The 16092-nt window shown below is 40.3% G+C and overlaps 1 protein-coding gene and 1 long non-coding RNA gene across 3 annotated transcripts; one reads left to right on the forward strand and one right to left on the reverse strand.

Moving 5' to 3' along the window:
* The first annotated feature begins 11360 nt into the window (after positions 1-11360).
* Positions 11361-13140, forward strand: LOC110523258 (D-dopachrome decarboxylase-A). Its single transcript, XM_021601787.2, has 3 exons — positions 11361-11596; positions 11859-12034; positions 12540-13140. The coding sequence occupies exons 1-3, from the start codon at positions 11489-11491 to the stop codon at positions 12610-12612; spliced, it is 357 nt and encodes a 118-aa protein (XP_021457462.1). The 5' UTR covers positions 11361-11488; the 3' UTR covers positions 12613-13140.
* A 1903-nt stretch (positions 13141-15043) lies between these two features.
* LOC110523260 lies at positions 15044-16009 on the reverse strand. Of its 2 annotated transcripts, none has more exons than XR_002473416.2 (3): positions 15849-16009; positions 15444-15728; positions 15044-15318 (listed from the first exon to the last, which is right to left on the reverse strand). It is a non-coding gene; the product is annotated as an uncharacterized LOC110523260 (long non-coding RNA). The 2 variants fall into 2 exon arrangements; XR_002473417.2 differs by having other exon boundaries at positions 15444-15731; positions 15849-15866.
* Positions 16010-16092: the final 83 nt, after the last annotated feature.

The following is a 16092-nucleotide window of genomic DNA, read 5'->3' on the forward strand; positions in this document are numbered from 1 at the left end:
ACTTAAGTACTTTATACCACTGCACCTGAGCGAGTCTGACCACAAGTCAGAGACCACTATGATGACACACCAAATGTGTTTGCTGGTTCGCGGGAAAAGAGTAGAAATAGGCTTTTGTAAACTACAGTTCAAACTATGTCTTCCAACTGCCGACTGCTGTCGGTATCCAAAGATTATCCAATTTGAATAAATGCTTGGAGGTAAGGATGACACCATCCATCCTATGACGATGCTTATTATTGATATCTACATAGGCATTGATGTGAATCACACTGCTGCTCTTCCATTTAGCTATTTGCGCCTTACAGAATGTGGTTGTTGTGGATGGCTGTTCACAAATCTAAATGTGTATTTGAACCCAATAATGGCTGAATTAAAGAAGTTTAAGCTGCCTATCAATCATTGTTTTTGAAACCAGTGGACAGCCAGTAAATAATGCACTCTTGCAACAGCTGCATAGTGCGGATCAAAGTCTATGGAATAAAAGTGGGGCTTTTATTGCTCAATCTAATTCATGCTGATAAAAAAAACATCCATAGGCCTAATGGACACATGCTCAGACTTGCACACTTTTGATAGATTTAAAGGGGTAATCTGTAGTTGCTACATCCATTTTGGAATTATAAATTATATATATATACACTAACGTTCAAAAGTTTGGGGTCACTTAGAAATGTCCTTGTTTTTGAAAGAAAAGCATTTTTTGGTCAATTAAAATAACATCAAATTGATCAGAAAAACAGTGTAGACATTGTTAATGTTGTAAATGACTATTGTAGCTGGAAACGGCAGATTATTTATGGAATATCTACATATGTGTATAGAGGCCCATTTATCAGCAACCATCACTCCTGTGTTCCAATGCCACATTGTGTTAGCTAATCCAAGTTTATAATTTAAAAAAGGTACATTAGAGTGTCTAGTTTGAGAAACAGACCCCTCACAAGTCCTCAACTGGCAGTTTTACTAAATAGTATCCTAGAAATAGCACATGAACATGGATTGCGCATGCAATGTACTGGGCCAATGAGAGGCTTTGAAGCCACCGGTCAGCCATATTGGCACTCCCAAGAAGAAGCAGTCCTCCTTAGCAGTGGTTCCCAAACTGTGGGGAAGGCGCGAGGGGTTGTCAGGAAGTCCCTTGTTGCAGTACACGACACATTGATCTCACACATAGATGCCCACGCCCCTAGACGCAATAAGAAAGCCATCACCATCTGCACCCATTCAACATAGCCTAGATTTACAGTTTTATTACCTCTAAACCAAATTTTAAAAAATAGTTTTCACACGCTTACAATGATGTTTTGATTCTTGCTTTAACAGTCATTAAGATTATATTTGGTTGTGATCTTTGCAAAATGACTTTGGGATGCAGCAGTTGGTAGCTAGAATGCTAACACTCATTGATAGGCTGTTGCAAAAGCTAGCCAAAGAGCAATTTTACTGGTTGAAGTTGGTGTTTTTTAAGTACAATGCAGTTGATTTGCGGTGATGACACAAACATTATATTAAGCACGACATTCATATGTCATTAAATTTTTATCTAAATGTGGTGTGAAATGCATTCATAAACAACCTGTAAATAGAGGCTTTTTTTGCTGGTGTTCTATAAGAACTCCCCCTTATTCTGCCACCAATTTTCGCGCATTGCCCTTGTGCGGCAATGTTTGCAAACACAGAAATTGATCTATAGTATAATGTGCAATTTCAAAATTGTGCATCATCAGTTGCTCTTGTCACGTTAGTCATTGCATACCATAGAGAACTATTTATAACTTGTCAGAAATGTCCATATCAACTAGCCCATGTCAGCTAACATCATTTTATGTCATTTTTTTTTTACCATAGATATTGTTGTAATTTTTTTGTCACTCAAATATCACATGAATACACATTAGACATGGTAAAATATATAGAATTGCAAGAAAATTTGCTTTATAACGGCAAATTTGTCTTGGCAACCCATGGCAAAATTTGTAGAATTGCAGGAAATAAGCTTTAAACCTGCAAAATTCTCTCTACCAACAAGAGGGGTGTGAACAGTTTGCGCTTGTGCCCATAGAATTAGACGTGGCGTGTGTGCAAAGGGTGGGGGGTGGGGGTTCCCCAATGCTAGAAGGGGGACCCCAATTGAAAAAGTTTGGAATCCCCTGCTCCCCTGGAATTAATGGAATTCTATAGTATTTCAATTCAATGTTTCAAGAACAGAATTACCTGTATTTAAGTATTTTTGTTGTTGTAGTTGGGGCAGTAACATTATAACTTTCAAAAATTATACTTTAAGGATTTTTTTAAAATTATTTTGTATTTTTATGTTTAGCTCACATAATGTAATTTAAAAGTATGCATTAAGATGTCTGTAAAATAATAAACATGGCCAAAACAAATGTAGACATTGATACATGCATTTCTGTAGCTTAAAAAAAAGTTTTTGCGTGGAGGAGTGCTAAGATGGAGGTGTTGTGACTTGAAAACAGCGCCCCCTTTTAGTCATCTAGTGTATATATATATATATATATATATATATATATATATATATATATATATATATATACACTAGATGACTAAAAGGGGGCGCTGTTTTCAAGTCACAACACCTCCATCCTCCATATATATATATAGTCAGGTCATTACTATATATATATATATATATATATATATATATATATATATATATATATATATTGTAATGACCTGACTAGATCATAAAGGAACAATTGTTTGGCCGTAGCCCACGCCAAATAAATGAAAGATAACCCACAAGCTAATCGTGACCTTCTCTTGTGAAGCCCAGACGTAAAAGAGAGAACAAAGGCTAAACCTGGTCTTAACTTCCAATGCTCCATCCCCCTGCCCAATCCCCCTCCACGCCACTCCGCCAACCGCCAGGATGCCCGGCATCAGAACATTCCAGGCATTCCCGTGATTGGCAGATTGATTGGCATGTCGGACCCCGCGAACACTGGGTACTGGTAAGTACAACACAACCACCTACTAGCCTAACACATAACACACAGCTGTCTGTGCAGGTCGGAACAATATATATATACATTTTCCTACATTAAACAAAGGAAGAATAAGAGCCCTCTCCCCTTTATCTGTGGTGATTTATTTGTTAGGTAACAGCATTACAATGAGATAAACACAACACATGAAATCTGTGGGTAACCTTTATTTTATCAGGGAGTCATACTGAGACCAAGGTCTCTTTACAGATAAGCCATGAATTACACAAATTACAGAAAATACACACTGAACAAAAATTTAAAGGCAACATGTAAAGTGTTTGTCACATGTTTCATGATCTGAAATAAAAAATCCCAGACATTTTACATACACACAAAAGCTTATTTATCTCAAATTTTGTGCACAAATTTGTTTATACCCCTCCTTTGTTCATATTTCTCCTTTGCCAAGATAATCCATGCACCTGACAGGTGTCAAGAAGCTAAACAGCATGACCATTACACAGATGCACTTTGTGCTGGGGCCAATAAAAGGCCACTTTAAAATGTGCAGATTTGTCACACAACACAATGCCACAGATGTCTCAAGTTTTGAGGGAGCGTGCAATTAACATGCTGACTGCAGTAATGTCTACCAGAGCTGTTTCCAGATCATGTCATGTTTATTTCTCTATCATAAACTGCCTCAAATGTTGTTTTACAGAATTTGGCAGTACATCCAACCGGCCTCACAACCACAGACCACGTGTAACCACACCAGGCCAGGACCTCCCCATCTGGCTTTTTCACTGGGACCGTCTGAGGTGGGGGCAGAGGGGGTGAGGAGTATTTCTGTCTGTGATAAAGCCCTTTCATGGGGAAAAACTCATTATTGGCTATCCAGTGGGTGGGCATGCCTGCCAAGTGGGTGGGCCTATGCCCTCCCAGGCCCACCTATTGCTGCACCCCTGCCCAGTCATGTGAAATCCATAGATTAGGGCATTTGAATGGACTGATTTCCTTATATTAACTGTAACTCAGTAAAATCGTTCACGTTGTTGCATGTTATATTTTTGTTCACTATAAATACAAAATGCAAGCAGAAAGAAAAACACGATCATAAAAAACAAAACATATTCATCAATAATAAGGTCCTCAATCAGCTTTCTGAATTGCCCTAGAGACACCAAAACATTGTTCCACAAATAAGGTGTAAGAAATTGTGATTTACCTAACTCAGTAGACTAGAGACCAAAGGAATTTCCAGAGTTCACCTCACTGAGCCTGGGTGTGGTAACTCGTATGTCTAAAGTTTGATGTTGGTACAGTGAGACTTTTTGTAAAAGGGCTTTATGAATGAAAACATAGCAATCTATCAACCAATGTGACGTCAAAGCGAGCCAACCAACTTTCTGGTAGAGAATGCAGTGATGAGTACTAAAATTGGGTACTGGAGTGATTGAGGTAGAAATGTACATGTAAACAAGGGGTAGCCCTTTCCTGCAGTCAAATGATCTAGTGGCCTGATGGGTGGAATGTTATTCATCTTTTTCATAATTTCATATTTAATAGAACTTTATTTTGTTTTAACCGGAGAAAATCTGGTGTTTCTACATCAAACATTTTTGTTATATTTCAGACTTTTGTGATGTATATAAAGTGTAATATTGGGATGTAAACTCAAATTGAATACATTTCAACTTCATATCTGACATGGTACAGATGTCTTCTTTTTTTAAGCCCATAACCATGTGTGAGGTGTAAACTTTTGTTTCAAGGTAGATTTGTTGAAGACTACCAATAAACACTTTGTGTGACCCTGATATAGCCCACTGCAGTAAAAGGTTAAAGTGGCTGGTAGCAGGATAAATACTGAAGGATAATAATAATCGTGACAAACAATACAGCAGCATCGGATGGTAATATGAATCCCTATAATAAATCAATCAATCATGGCAGCAGCATATGTGGTGTGTGCATGGTAATGATTGAGTGTGAGTGTATGTGTGAGGTGTCAGTGGGGAGTGTGTGAGCATGGGTGCATGAGTGTGTGTGTATGCATGGATGTGAAGAGTGTCGGTGTAGGTGTATGTGGCTAAGTGGTAGAGACCTGAGGATGGGCATAGTAGTCTGTGGAGCTAGTAGTAGCTATTCAAGTTTTATGCTATTAAACAGTCTTATGGCCTGGGAAAATAAGCTCTTTTGGAGCCTGTTGGTCCTCAACCCGATGCTCCAGTACCACCTGCTGTACGGGAGCAGAACTTCTCTGAAATGTAATTACTTGTTTAATAATAATTTGATGGGTGCTTTGCGACCTTTTGCCACATTTCAGGCTTCAAACATAAAGATATAAAACTCTATTTTTTTTGTGAAGAATCAACAACAAGTGGGACACAATCATGAAGTGGAATGACATTTATTGGATATTTCAAACTTTTTTAACAAATCAAAAACTGAAAAATTGGGCGTGCAAAATTATTCAGCCCCTTTACTTTCAGTGCAGCAAACTCTCTCCAGAAGTTCAGTGAGGATCTCTGAATGATCCAATGTTGACCTAAATGACTAATGATGATAAATACAATCCACCTGTGTGTAATCAAGTCTCCGTATAAATGCACCTGCACTGTGATAGTCTCAGAGGTCTGTGTCCCACTTGTTGTTGATTCTTCACAAAAAAATACAGTTTTATATCTTTATGTTTGAAGCCTGAAATGTGGCAAAAGGTCGCAAAGTTCAAGGGGGCCGAATACTTTCGCAAGGCACTGTATATCTGTCCTATTTCACAAATGTAGAAGTGTGCATTACTATGCATGTGTGAATTGGAAATGTGTTATTTGCATATCCTAACTCACCGTGATACACCCTCAGAGAGTGGGATAATTTATTTATTTAACCTTTTTTTTAAAACTAGGCAAGTCAGTTAAGAAAAAAAATCTTATTTTACAATGTCAGTGTAGGTAGGGGTAAAGTGACTATGCATAGATAATAAACAGCGAGTAGCAGCAGCGTAAAAACAAAGGGGGTAGGAGCCTTTTGGACCCAGACTTCGCGTTCCGGTACCGCTTGCCGTATGGTAGCAGAGAGAACAGCCTATGACGGGTGACTGGAGTCTTTTACATTTTTTGGGGTCTTCCTCTGACACCCCTGGTATATAGGTCCTGGATGGCAGGAAGCTTGGCCCCAGTGATGTACTTGGCTGTACGCACTGTAGCGCCTTACGGTTGGATGCCAAGCAGTTGCCAGACCAGGCGGTGATGTAACCAGTCAGGATGCTTTCGATAGTGCAGCTGTAGAACTTTTTGAGGATCTGAGGACCCATGCCAAATCTTTTCAGTCTCCTGAGGGGGAAAAGGTGTTGTCGTGCCCTTTTCACAACTTTCTTGGTGTGTTTGGACCATGATAGTTTGTTGTATTGCTACAGTGGTAAATATTAAAATTAAAGCTTATTCCAAATTAACCAAACATAATTATGACTTACTGTATGTCTGGATTTGATTAGAGCTCTGATCAGCATGAAAATTCAAACCTGATGCTACCTGAGCCTGATAAGTCATATATTAAATACATTTTATGAGCCCTACATTAACAACATTTTTTTTTTAAAAGCCAAAATTATTGTCCAATACATATATGATTCATAGGTTACTGCACATTACGCACAACAGAAAAACATAAAAGCCCATAGATGTAGCTAGCTATATGCTTTCTTGGGGAAATAAATTAAACGAGCTCCAGTCGGCAAATTTTTGGAGTTTAAACTGTATTACTATACTGTATTGTATTATATGGACTGGAATTCGTTCAAACCATGATAAAACAGAAGAGAACATGTGATTCTGGTGCACGAACATGGAACAGGACAGGACAGCGTCTGGACATGAACAAATAACAACATTAATGCTGACACAGGGAATAAACAGTTATAGAGGGGGTAATCAACAAGGTAATGGAGTCCAGGTGAGTCCAATATTGCGCCGCTGCGCGTAACGATGGTGACAGGTGTGCGTAATGAAGGGCAGCCTGGCACCCTCGAGCGGCAGAGAGGGAGAGCGGGAGCGGGCGTGACAGTACCCCCCCTCTAGGGGCACCACCCGGCATCCCACCTAGGCGAGCATGGTGGGCCGGCCGAGGCAAGGGCGCTGGATAAGCCGGCTGGGGGCGTAGAAGCCCGACAAGCCGGCTGAGGCGTGGGAGCCCCACAAACCGGCTGAGAAGTGGGAGCTTGATGGGCCGGCTGAAGCATGATGTGGGGTAAGTGTCCAAAGAAGGTAGGTGTCCAGGTGAGTCCAATATTGCGCAGCTGCTCGTAATGAAGGTGACAGGTGTGCATAATGAAGGGCAGCCTGGCCCCCTCGAACGCCAGAGAGGGAGAGCGGGAGCAGGCGTGACAGCCTACAAAGTAAAAAGTATAGGCTAGCGAATTTGATTTCAAAATATAGCGAATTTGATTTTGAAATATAGTAGGGCCTATTTGTATAATTAGTAGTTTGATGCATATACAGTGCATTCGGAAAGTATTCAGACCCCTCGACTTTTTCCACATTTTGTTACGTTACAGCCTTGTTCTAAAATGGATTAAAAACCCAAATGGGTTTCATTGGTCACAGTCTTACATTCTCAAATGTCCCCATTTCTCTGTCCATCTCAGGGAGCAGAAGGGGAAGAGGAACAGCCAGTGGGTCCCCACACTGCCCAACAGCTCCCACCACCTGGACGCTGTTCCCTGCTCCACCACCATCAACCGCAACCGCATGGGCCGCGACAAGAAGAGGACCTTCCCCCTGTGGTAAGGAAAGCCCACCCACATTGGCCAGTGTTTGTGGATGTATTCATATAAATACAGCCACAAATAAACTTTGATTGCTTGATTGCTTGAGTGCCATTTCAGTGCATTCGGAAAGTATTCAGACCCTTTCACTTATTCTACATTTTGTTAAGTTACAGCCTTATTCTAAAATTGATTATATTGGATTAAATTAAAGGTTGCGTCCTCCGAAACATGACCCACCTAACCACGCTTCTTAACACCCAGGATTGTGTCGAGGCACAGATCTGGGGAAGAGTACCAAAAAATGTCTGCAGCATTGAAGGTCCCCATGTACACAGTGGCCTCCATCTTTCTTAAATGGAAGAAGTTTGGAACCACCAAGACCCTTCCTAGATCTGGCTGCCTGGCCAAACTGAGCAATCGGGGAGAAGGGCCTTGGTCAGGGAGGTGACCAAGAACCTGATGGTCACTTTGACAGAGCTTCAGAGTTCCTCTGTGGAGATAGGAGAACCTTCCAGAAGGACAACCATCTCTGTAGCACTCCACCAATCAGGCCCTTATGGTAGAGTGGCCAGACGGAAGCCGCTCCTCAGTAAAAGGCATGACAGCCCGCTTGGAGTTTGCCAAAATGAACCTAAAGACTCTCAGATCATGAGGAAACAAGATTCTCTGGTCTGATGAAATCAATATTTAACTTTTTGGCCTGAATGCCAAGTGTCACGTCTAGAGGAAACCTGGAATCATTCCTATGGTGAAGCATGGTGGTGGTGGCGGCATCATGCGATGGGGATGTTTTTCAGCAGCAGGGACTGCGAGACTAGTCAGGATCGAGGGAAAGATGAACAGAGCAAAGTACAGAGAGATCCTTGATGAAAACCTGCTCCAGAGAGCTCAGGACCTCAGAATAGGGTGAAGGTTCACCTTCCAACCGGACATCGACCCTAAGCACACAGCCAAGACAACGCAAGAGTGGCTTCCGGACAATTCTGTGAATGTCCTTGAGTGGCCCAGCCAGAGCCCGGACTTGAACCCTGTGCAGCAACGCTCCCCATCCAACCTGACAGAGCTTGAGAGGATCTGCAGAAAGGAATGGGAGAAACTCCCCAAATACAGGTGTGCCAAGCTTGTAGCATCACACCCAAGAAGACTCAAGGCTGTAATCGCTGCCGAAGGCGCTTCAACAAGTACTGAGTAAAGGGTCTGAATACTTGTGTAAATGTGATTTTTCAGTTTATTTTTAAAAATACATTTGCAAAAAATTTAAAAACTGTTTTTGCTTTGTCACTATTTGTTATTGTGTGTAGATTAATGAGGGGGGGAAATGATTTAATACGTTTTAGAATAAGGCTGTAATGTTAAAAAAAATGTGGAACAAGTCAAGGGGTCTGAATACTTTCCGAATGCACTGTATATAGATATCCTAGCCTACCCTTTTCAGGAAATACATTCAATGCAGTATTAGCATTACATTTAGCTAGTTAATGATGGGTTATACATAATACGCGTTTAACTTATATCCTCTGTCTCTTGCGCATTACGCAATCATATTTTGGATGTAATTTCAAGGGAGTTGATGGAGAGAGAGAGAGAGAGAGAGAGAGAGAGAGAGAGAGAAATAGAGAGAGAGAGAGAGAGAGAGAGATAGATAGACTGTGAGAGTGCTCACGTGTGCACTGATTTAAAGCAACAATATTTGACTGATATGCGTTTTAAATGATTATCTTTAAATTAAAAAACAAGTTGTCCCCCGAAAGCCAGATGGAGATGGGTAAATGAGACTCGCATTCGGTCTTTATATTACTTTGGCTATACTGCAGCAAATGTAGGCCTACGTCTACATGCATTGTGAACTACACTCTATAATGCAATGGGCTGTCTGCCCCCACCCTTTGATTCATCAGAGGCTGTAGAGAAGACAGATTTAGACATTGCATATCATTTCATAGTTCCAATTCATGCCATGCTGTTCACATAAATAATTTACCTGTTTCTCGCAGTTATTTATTCCCGGGGAAAAGGGAGAGGGTTCCCCCATTCAACCCTATTCTTGTTGTCTTCTTCTGTGGTCACAAGCACAGGAAGTGCAGCCACGAGCTGAAACGTCTGCCTGTAATGTTTTGACTACTTATGCACTATACAAACAAGCTGTGGTGGAAAAAGTACCCAACTGTCATACTTCAGTCATTTCTATGAAGGTACCTATACTTTTACTCAAGTAAAAGTGAAAGTCACCCAGTAAAATACTACTTGAGTAAAAGTCTAAAAGTATTTGGTTTTAAATATACTTATCAAAAGTAAATGTAATTGCTAAAGTATAAAATGCAAATCAATTTATAACATTTTTGACATGCGTTTTTCTGGATTTTTTTGTTGTTATTCTGTCTCTCACTGTTCAACTAAACCTACCTTTAAAATTATAGACTGATCATTTCTTTGTCAGTGGGCAAACGTACAAAATCAGCAGGGGATCAAATACTTTTTTGGCTTATTTTGGCGAGAGTGAAACCTCGGGGGAAATGGCGCAATGGAGTGTGGGATTGTAGTTAATTACCACGTTTCTGACCTGAACTCGGTTGAATAAGTTTAATGAAAACTACAACTCCCTTCAGACATACATGAGAACACCCCATTTTTGTCCTCCTAGAATAACTGGTTAGGCTGTTTTCATGTTATCTAGAGCGTTAGTGACTGTATCTGTGCTGCTGGCAACAATTGAATTACGTTTTTTGCCGACTTTTACTGACACAGGTCATATTCAACGTGTGTTGCGCGTCTCGTAAATTCAATAGTTATCCTGCACTATGGCACACTCAGACGAGAGCACTCTGAAATCGGAATAGATAGTCAGCGTGAATTTACGAACGCATCCCCCGAGGAACTGCACTTTGGGCTCACAAAAAATTTGATGTTTAATCGCTCTGCACTATTCTGCACAAATAATATTATATTTGAATAAAGTATTGAATAAAATCAAAGTTTATTTGTCAGGAGCACAGGTAAATAGTACAATGTGTAAATAGTACAATGAAAGTATTACTTGCAGCTCTTCCTCAACTGCAGAATGATTGTAAAGTAGCAGAGTCAATCAATAGACAATTAGACAATACAAATAAAATGATCACAACAGTTGGTAAAAAAAGACAAGGTAATAAAACCTATAATAAAAGAACACAATAATTTAAAGATGCACTATGCAGAAATCGCTCCACCACTTTCTGGTTGCAAAAATTATGTTTATGTCACAAAACAAGCAAGTATATTGTAGAGAGTAATTGTACCATATAAACAACTGTGAATATATATTTTCCATAACCATAAATATTGTGTTTTCAGCTGTTTGAAGCTGGTGTACAAAACCCAAAGTAAAAGAAGCAAAACCGAAACTTAAGAGGAAACATAGAAATAGAACACATAAAACATATCTACTGCTTCTTAAACTTGAATTCGATGAGAATGACAGATCTGTAACACACATTTCTATGTAAACTTGGTTGGGTCGCTACATTTTGCAGCTTTAATGTAAAAATTGATAAAGGAGAGCAAATGTCCACAATTGATTAGGATTTCATGCCATGGGTTGCTATCAAATATAACGTGAATAATGCATATGAACCTGGGTGGGAACGGACAAATCACAGCTCATGAGGCGTTTCTCTACCGACCAATGCGCAGAAGAGAAGTGCAATCGCTTTCTCGAACAAAGTGAACACTCGCAGTAAACTGACCCCTGTAGCCATCTCATCTGACAGAACGGTCTCTTTACGAAATCATCATGCCGTTCATTGATTTGGAAAGTAACTTAGCTGCTAGTAAGTTTTCTGAGGATTTCTTGAAAAAGCTAGGGTCCAAAACAGCTGCTGTTCTAGGCAAACCCGAAGAGGTGAGTAGGTAGCTCTGGTTCACCGCGTAGAAGTCGATAGCGCGCCGGACCTCGGGCTCGAAGGTCGAGGTTTCGAGACCTGCTCCCTGCTGTTTCATTACACTATATTTAATAACGCTACTGAGTGAAGTTGGCTCACTGCAGCTAAATAGCAGAGGTTACAAAATATCACCAATACAACATTCTCTATTGAGATTGCAGTTTACTGTAGCTTAGCTAGGTTGTGCTCGTGTGTGCATTTATGTTGTATTTTTTTACGTAGAGAATGATGTTGGTGGTGAAGCCTGGACTGCCAATGCTCATGGGTGGAACTTGCGCTCCGTGCGTCATACTGTCCGTGTCCGCCATCGGCGTCACTGACACTGCGGAGAAGAACAAGGAACACAGTGCCAATATCTTCACTTTTCTTATTGAAGAACTTGGTCTTACTGAAGACAGGTTAGTAGCTGATTATGTGTGTAATATGCTACAAATCATTAGTTTTCATATGCAGACGACAAGGAGCTTGCTGTGGATAAAGGACAAAGTCATGTGATACCTCCTCTGATATTGAAAGTGGGAGTGTCCAACACAACTCAGTTATGACCAGTTCCTGTATCCTGTAGCCTCTTTAGAGCACAATTCAACATCGACTTCTCTAGCAAGTTTCTTATCTGTTGTGCCATGGTGTTTCTGGATTTATGGACAGTGCAGGCAGATGTGTAGTTTAGGGCAAGGCTACTAATACAATAAGTTGTTGATTATAGCCTAAGTAAGGTGCTCCACTGCCTTGCAACAGCGTCATTCATAGGGAATATAAATATAAAATATGTATTTACTATATACTGGATTTCATTTGATATTGCATGAATATAATATTGCATTTAGTAGATTGTAATTATGATGTTTGTGTATTTGATTTGCATTACATTAATCTAATTATAGGTTAACTTGTATTCTCCAGGATCGTGATCAGGTTCTATGCACTGGAGCCTCATCAGGTTGGAAAGAAAGGTACTGTTATGAGTTACCTGTAGGCGGCACTGTGGACGACAGAGTGACTTCAAGCATCCATTCCACAACAGTTGCCATTGGAGAGGACAAACCCTGTCAGTGTTTCCACCACTCAATTGGACATGAGTGCCACATGTCGCCAATAAGACTTGCATTGCATTTTAGGATTATGGAATTTGTCCCCATGAAACTATGTCCTGGAACCAGGACTCATTCATTTATATTACTGTACATTACTGTACATGTCTGCCATAGTAAACAGAACCACACATTTGACAAGCTAGATGATAAAATACCCTGATTAGAGGAAATGTAAGTCAATTGACCTGTATTCAATGTTATTACTATGTCATTTCAACTATTCATTCATATCACAAGAACATTGGATAATGTGGTTATTGATTTTTTTTCTCTGCTGTTTTGGTGGTAAGAATCATAATGACTAACATACACAACCGTCACTTAGAAATGTCCTTGTTTTTGAAAGAAAAGCATGTTTCTTTTGTCCATCTAAAATAACATCAAATTGATAAATACAGAGTTTCTCTGTCCAGTGTCTGTGTTCTTTAAACCATATTTTATTTTTATTGGCCAGTCTGAGATAGGGCTTTTTCTTTGCAACTCTGCCTAGAAGGCCAGCATCCCGGAGATGCCTCTTCACTGTTGACGTTGAGACTGGTGTTTTGTGGGTACTATTTAATGAAGCTGCCAGTTGAGGACTTGTGAGGCGTCTGTTTCTCAAACTAGGCATTAATGTACTTGTCCTCTTGCTCAGTTGTGCACCGGGGCCTCCCACTCCTCTTTCTATTCTGGTTAGAGCCAGTTTGCGCTGTTCTGTGAAAGGAGTAGTACACAACGTTGTACGAGATCCTCAGTTTCTTGGCAATTTCTCACATGGAATTGCCTTAATTTTTCAGAATCAAATCAAATTGATTTATACAGCCCTTCTTACATCAGCTGATATCTCAAAGTGCTGTACAGAAACTCAGCCTAAAACCCCAAAACAAGAATAAGAATAGACTGACGAGTTTCAGAAGAAAATTATTTGTTTCTGGCCATTTTGAGCCTGTAATCGAAGATTTTTGCAATTTGTTCCAGTCGTTGGCAGCAGAGCACTGGAAGGCAAGGCGGCCAAAGGAAGTGTTGGCTTTGGGGAAGACTAGTGCAATATACAGTGGGGCAAAAAAGTATTTAGTCAGCCACCAATTGTGCAAGTTCTCCCACTTAAAAAGATGAGAGAGGCCTGTGATTTTCATCATAGGTACACTTCAACTATGACAGACAAAATGAGGGGGGAAAAAATCCAGAAAATCACATTGTAGGATTTTTTATGAATTTGTTTGCAAATGATGGTGGAAAATAAGTATTTGGTCAATAACAAAAGTTTATCTCAATACTTTGTTATATACCCTTTGTTGGCAATGACAGAGGTCAAATGTTTTCTGTAAGTTTTCACAAGGTTTTCACACACGGTTGCTGGTATTTTGGCCCATTCCTCCATGCAGATCTCCTCTAGAGCAGTGATGTTTTGGGGCTGTTGCTGGGCAACACGGACTTTCAACTCCCTCCAAAGATTTTCTATGGGGTTGAGATCTGTACCTGCTGGAGCGCATGCTGCAGGTGGGTGTTGCTATGGTGACCAATGAGCTGAGATAAGGCGGAGCTTTACCTAGCAAAGACTTATAGATGACCTGGAGCCAGTGGGTTTGCGACGGATATGTAGTGAGGGCCAGCCAACGAGAGTATACGGATGGCACTGTGATAAACTACATCCAATTTGATGAGAAGAGTGTTGAGGGCTATTGTGTAAATGACATCGCCTAAATCAAGGATCGGTAGGATAGTCAGTTTTACAAGGGTATGTTTGGCGGCATGAGTGAAGGAGGCTTTGTTGCGAAATAGGAAGCTGAGGGTGCGGGCAGCAATCGGTTGAAGAGCAGGCACTTATTTTTACTAGCATTTAAGAGCAGTTGGAGCCCACGAAAGGAGTGTTGTATGGCGTTGAACCCCGTTTGGAGGTTTGTTAACACGGTGTCCAAAGAAGGACCAGATCTGCCTTTTCCAGCTACAATAGTCATTTACAACATTAACAATGTCTACACTGTATTTCTGATAAATTGTACGTTATTTTAATGGATAAAAATGTGTATTTCTTTCAAAAACAATGACATTTCTAAGTGACTCCATATTTAGGAACAGTGCACTGTAAACCAAGCTAATGTTAAAAAAGAAAAAAAGGCTATCTTTCCATGCAATACAGCCCACAACAGTCCAGTATTAGGCCTAATCTTGTCAAACAGTCATGTACAAGTGAAGGCAAACAAATAAATGTATATTTCGACTGTGTGCTTGCTGTCCATACATTACACAATTTTGTATTTATTAGGATCCCTAATTAGCTGGCAAGGCAGCAGGTACACTTCCTGGGTTCCAAACAATATTGTTAGTCTTAAGTTTGCCTTGTAACAACCCCTGCTGGATCAGTTTATTAGTATACAGTAATGTCCTTTTGTTTGAAACAGCAAGGCAAATGAAGATGTTCTTGCTCATTCTCGTTTGGTTTGTGTTGAATTCAGAACAACAAACCTTTAATCTTGCTGTATGCATGACATCTTTCAGGATGTTGTCTGCTTCTCCAGGTCCTCTGACAGGGCCAGGTAGAATCTCCCCTTAGCTTTATCCTTATTTATCAGCTTGGTCAGTAGAGCCACTGAGCCTCTTCTCTCTAGCTGCTCATCGTTAAGGATGTGAAAAGTCAACTAGGGATGCATTACTTTCTTAGATTGAGAATTACTGCACAGTGATTACTCCCCATATCCCCATATTAGTCAAAAGATAAGACTATGTTACATACCTATATGTATTTTTTTAACTTCCCAGCGAGACTATTCTGGTTCATCTTCTCCAGGATCTTCAGAGTGATTGTCACAGCACCGTCCAGTCTGTAGCTCTGCACCATCTTATCCACTGTGTCCATCCTGTCTCTATTCTCCAGCAAGCTCTTTGGGATGGGAGGATAGTCATTCAACACACCCTGAGTCAGGAACCACTGAAATCTCTTCAACCCGTCTGAGTCCAGATCCTCCATAATGTTAAGCAGCTGAGCCGAACTGATCACCATGGTTGATCACTACACACACTACTTCAGAACAAGGAGAAAAACTGGTTAAACTTTGACTGAAGCACCCTCTAATAATAGTTTTTTTAATACAGAAAAACAATACAACCTTTTAGTGTTTATTGAGACAAAACATCGTACCTTTTTGGTATCCAAAATAAGCTTTTCTCAGTGCCAACGTGTCACGATTGCAACACCCGGGGTTTACTTTCACTTTTGACACCAGGAAATATCTGTATATGAGTACACTCTGGCGGGAAACAACTCACAGACTCCTTCTTCCTTGGGTGCCTCAGGCAGGTTTGACAGACTGAGGGTTCTGTAGGACTGCCCTGTTTAGTTGTGAAAATGGTCCTGTTAAAAACATGTAATTTCAGAAATGAAA

Source organism: Oncorhynchus mykiss, chromosome 5 (genome assembly GCF_013265735.2).
Source record: "Oncorhynchus mykiss isolate Arlee chromosome 5, USDA_OmykA_1.1, whole genome shotgun sequence".
Classification (NCBI taxonomy): domain Eukaryota; kingdom Metazoa; phylum Chordata; class Actinopteri; order Salmoniformes; family Salmonidae; genus Oncorhynchus; species Oncorhynchus mykiss.

Coding starts and splice junctions, on each gene's coding strand:
- LOC110523258 (XM_021601787.2), top strand. CDS start 11,489: ATGCCGTTCATTGATTTGGAAAGTAACTTAGCTGCTAGTAAGTTTTCT. Junction 11,597..11,858: donor TTCTAGGCAAACCCGAAGAG/GTGAGTAGGTAG, acceptor TTTTTTACGTAG/AGAATGATGTTGGTGGTGAA. Junction 12,035..12,539: donor CTTGGTCTTACTGAAGACAG/GTTAGTAGCTGA, acceptor TGTATTCTCCAG/GATCGTGATCAGGTTCTATG.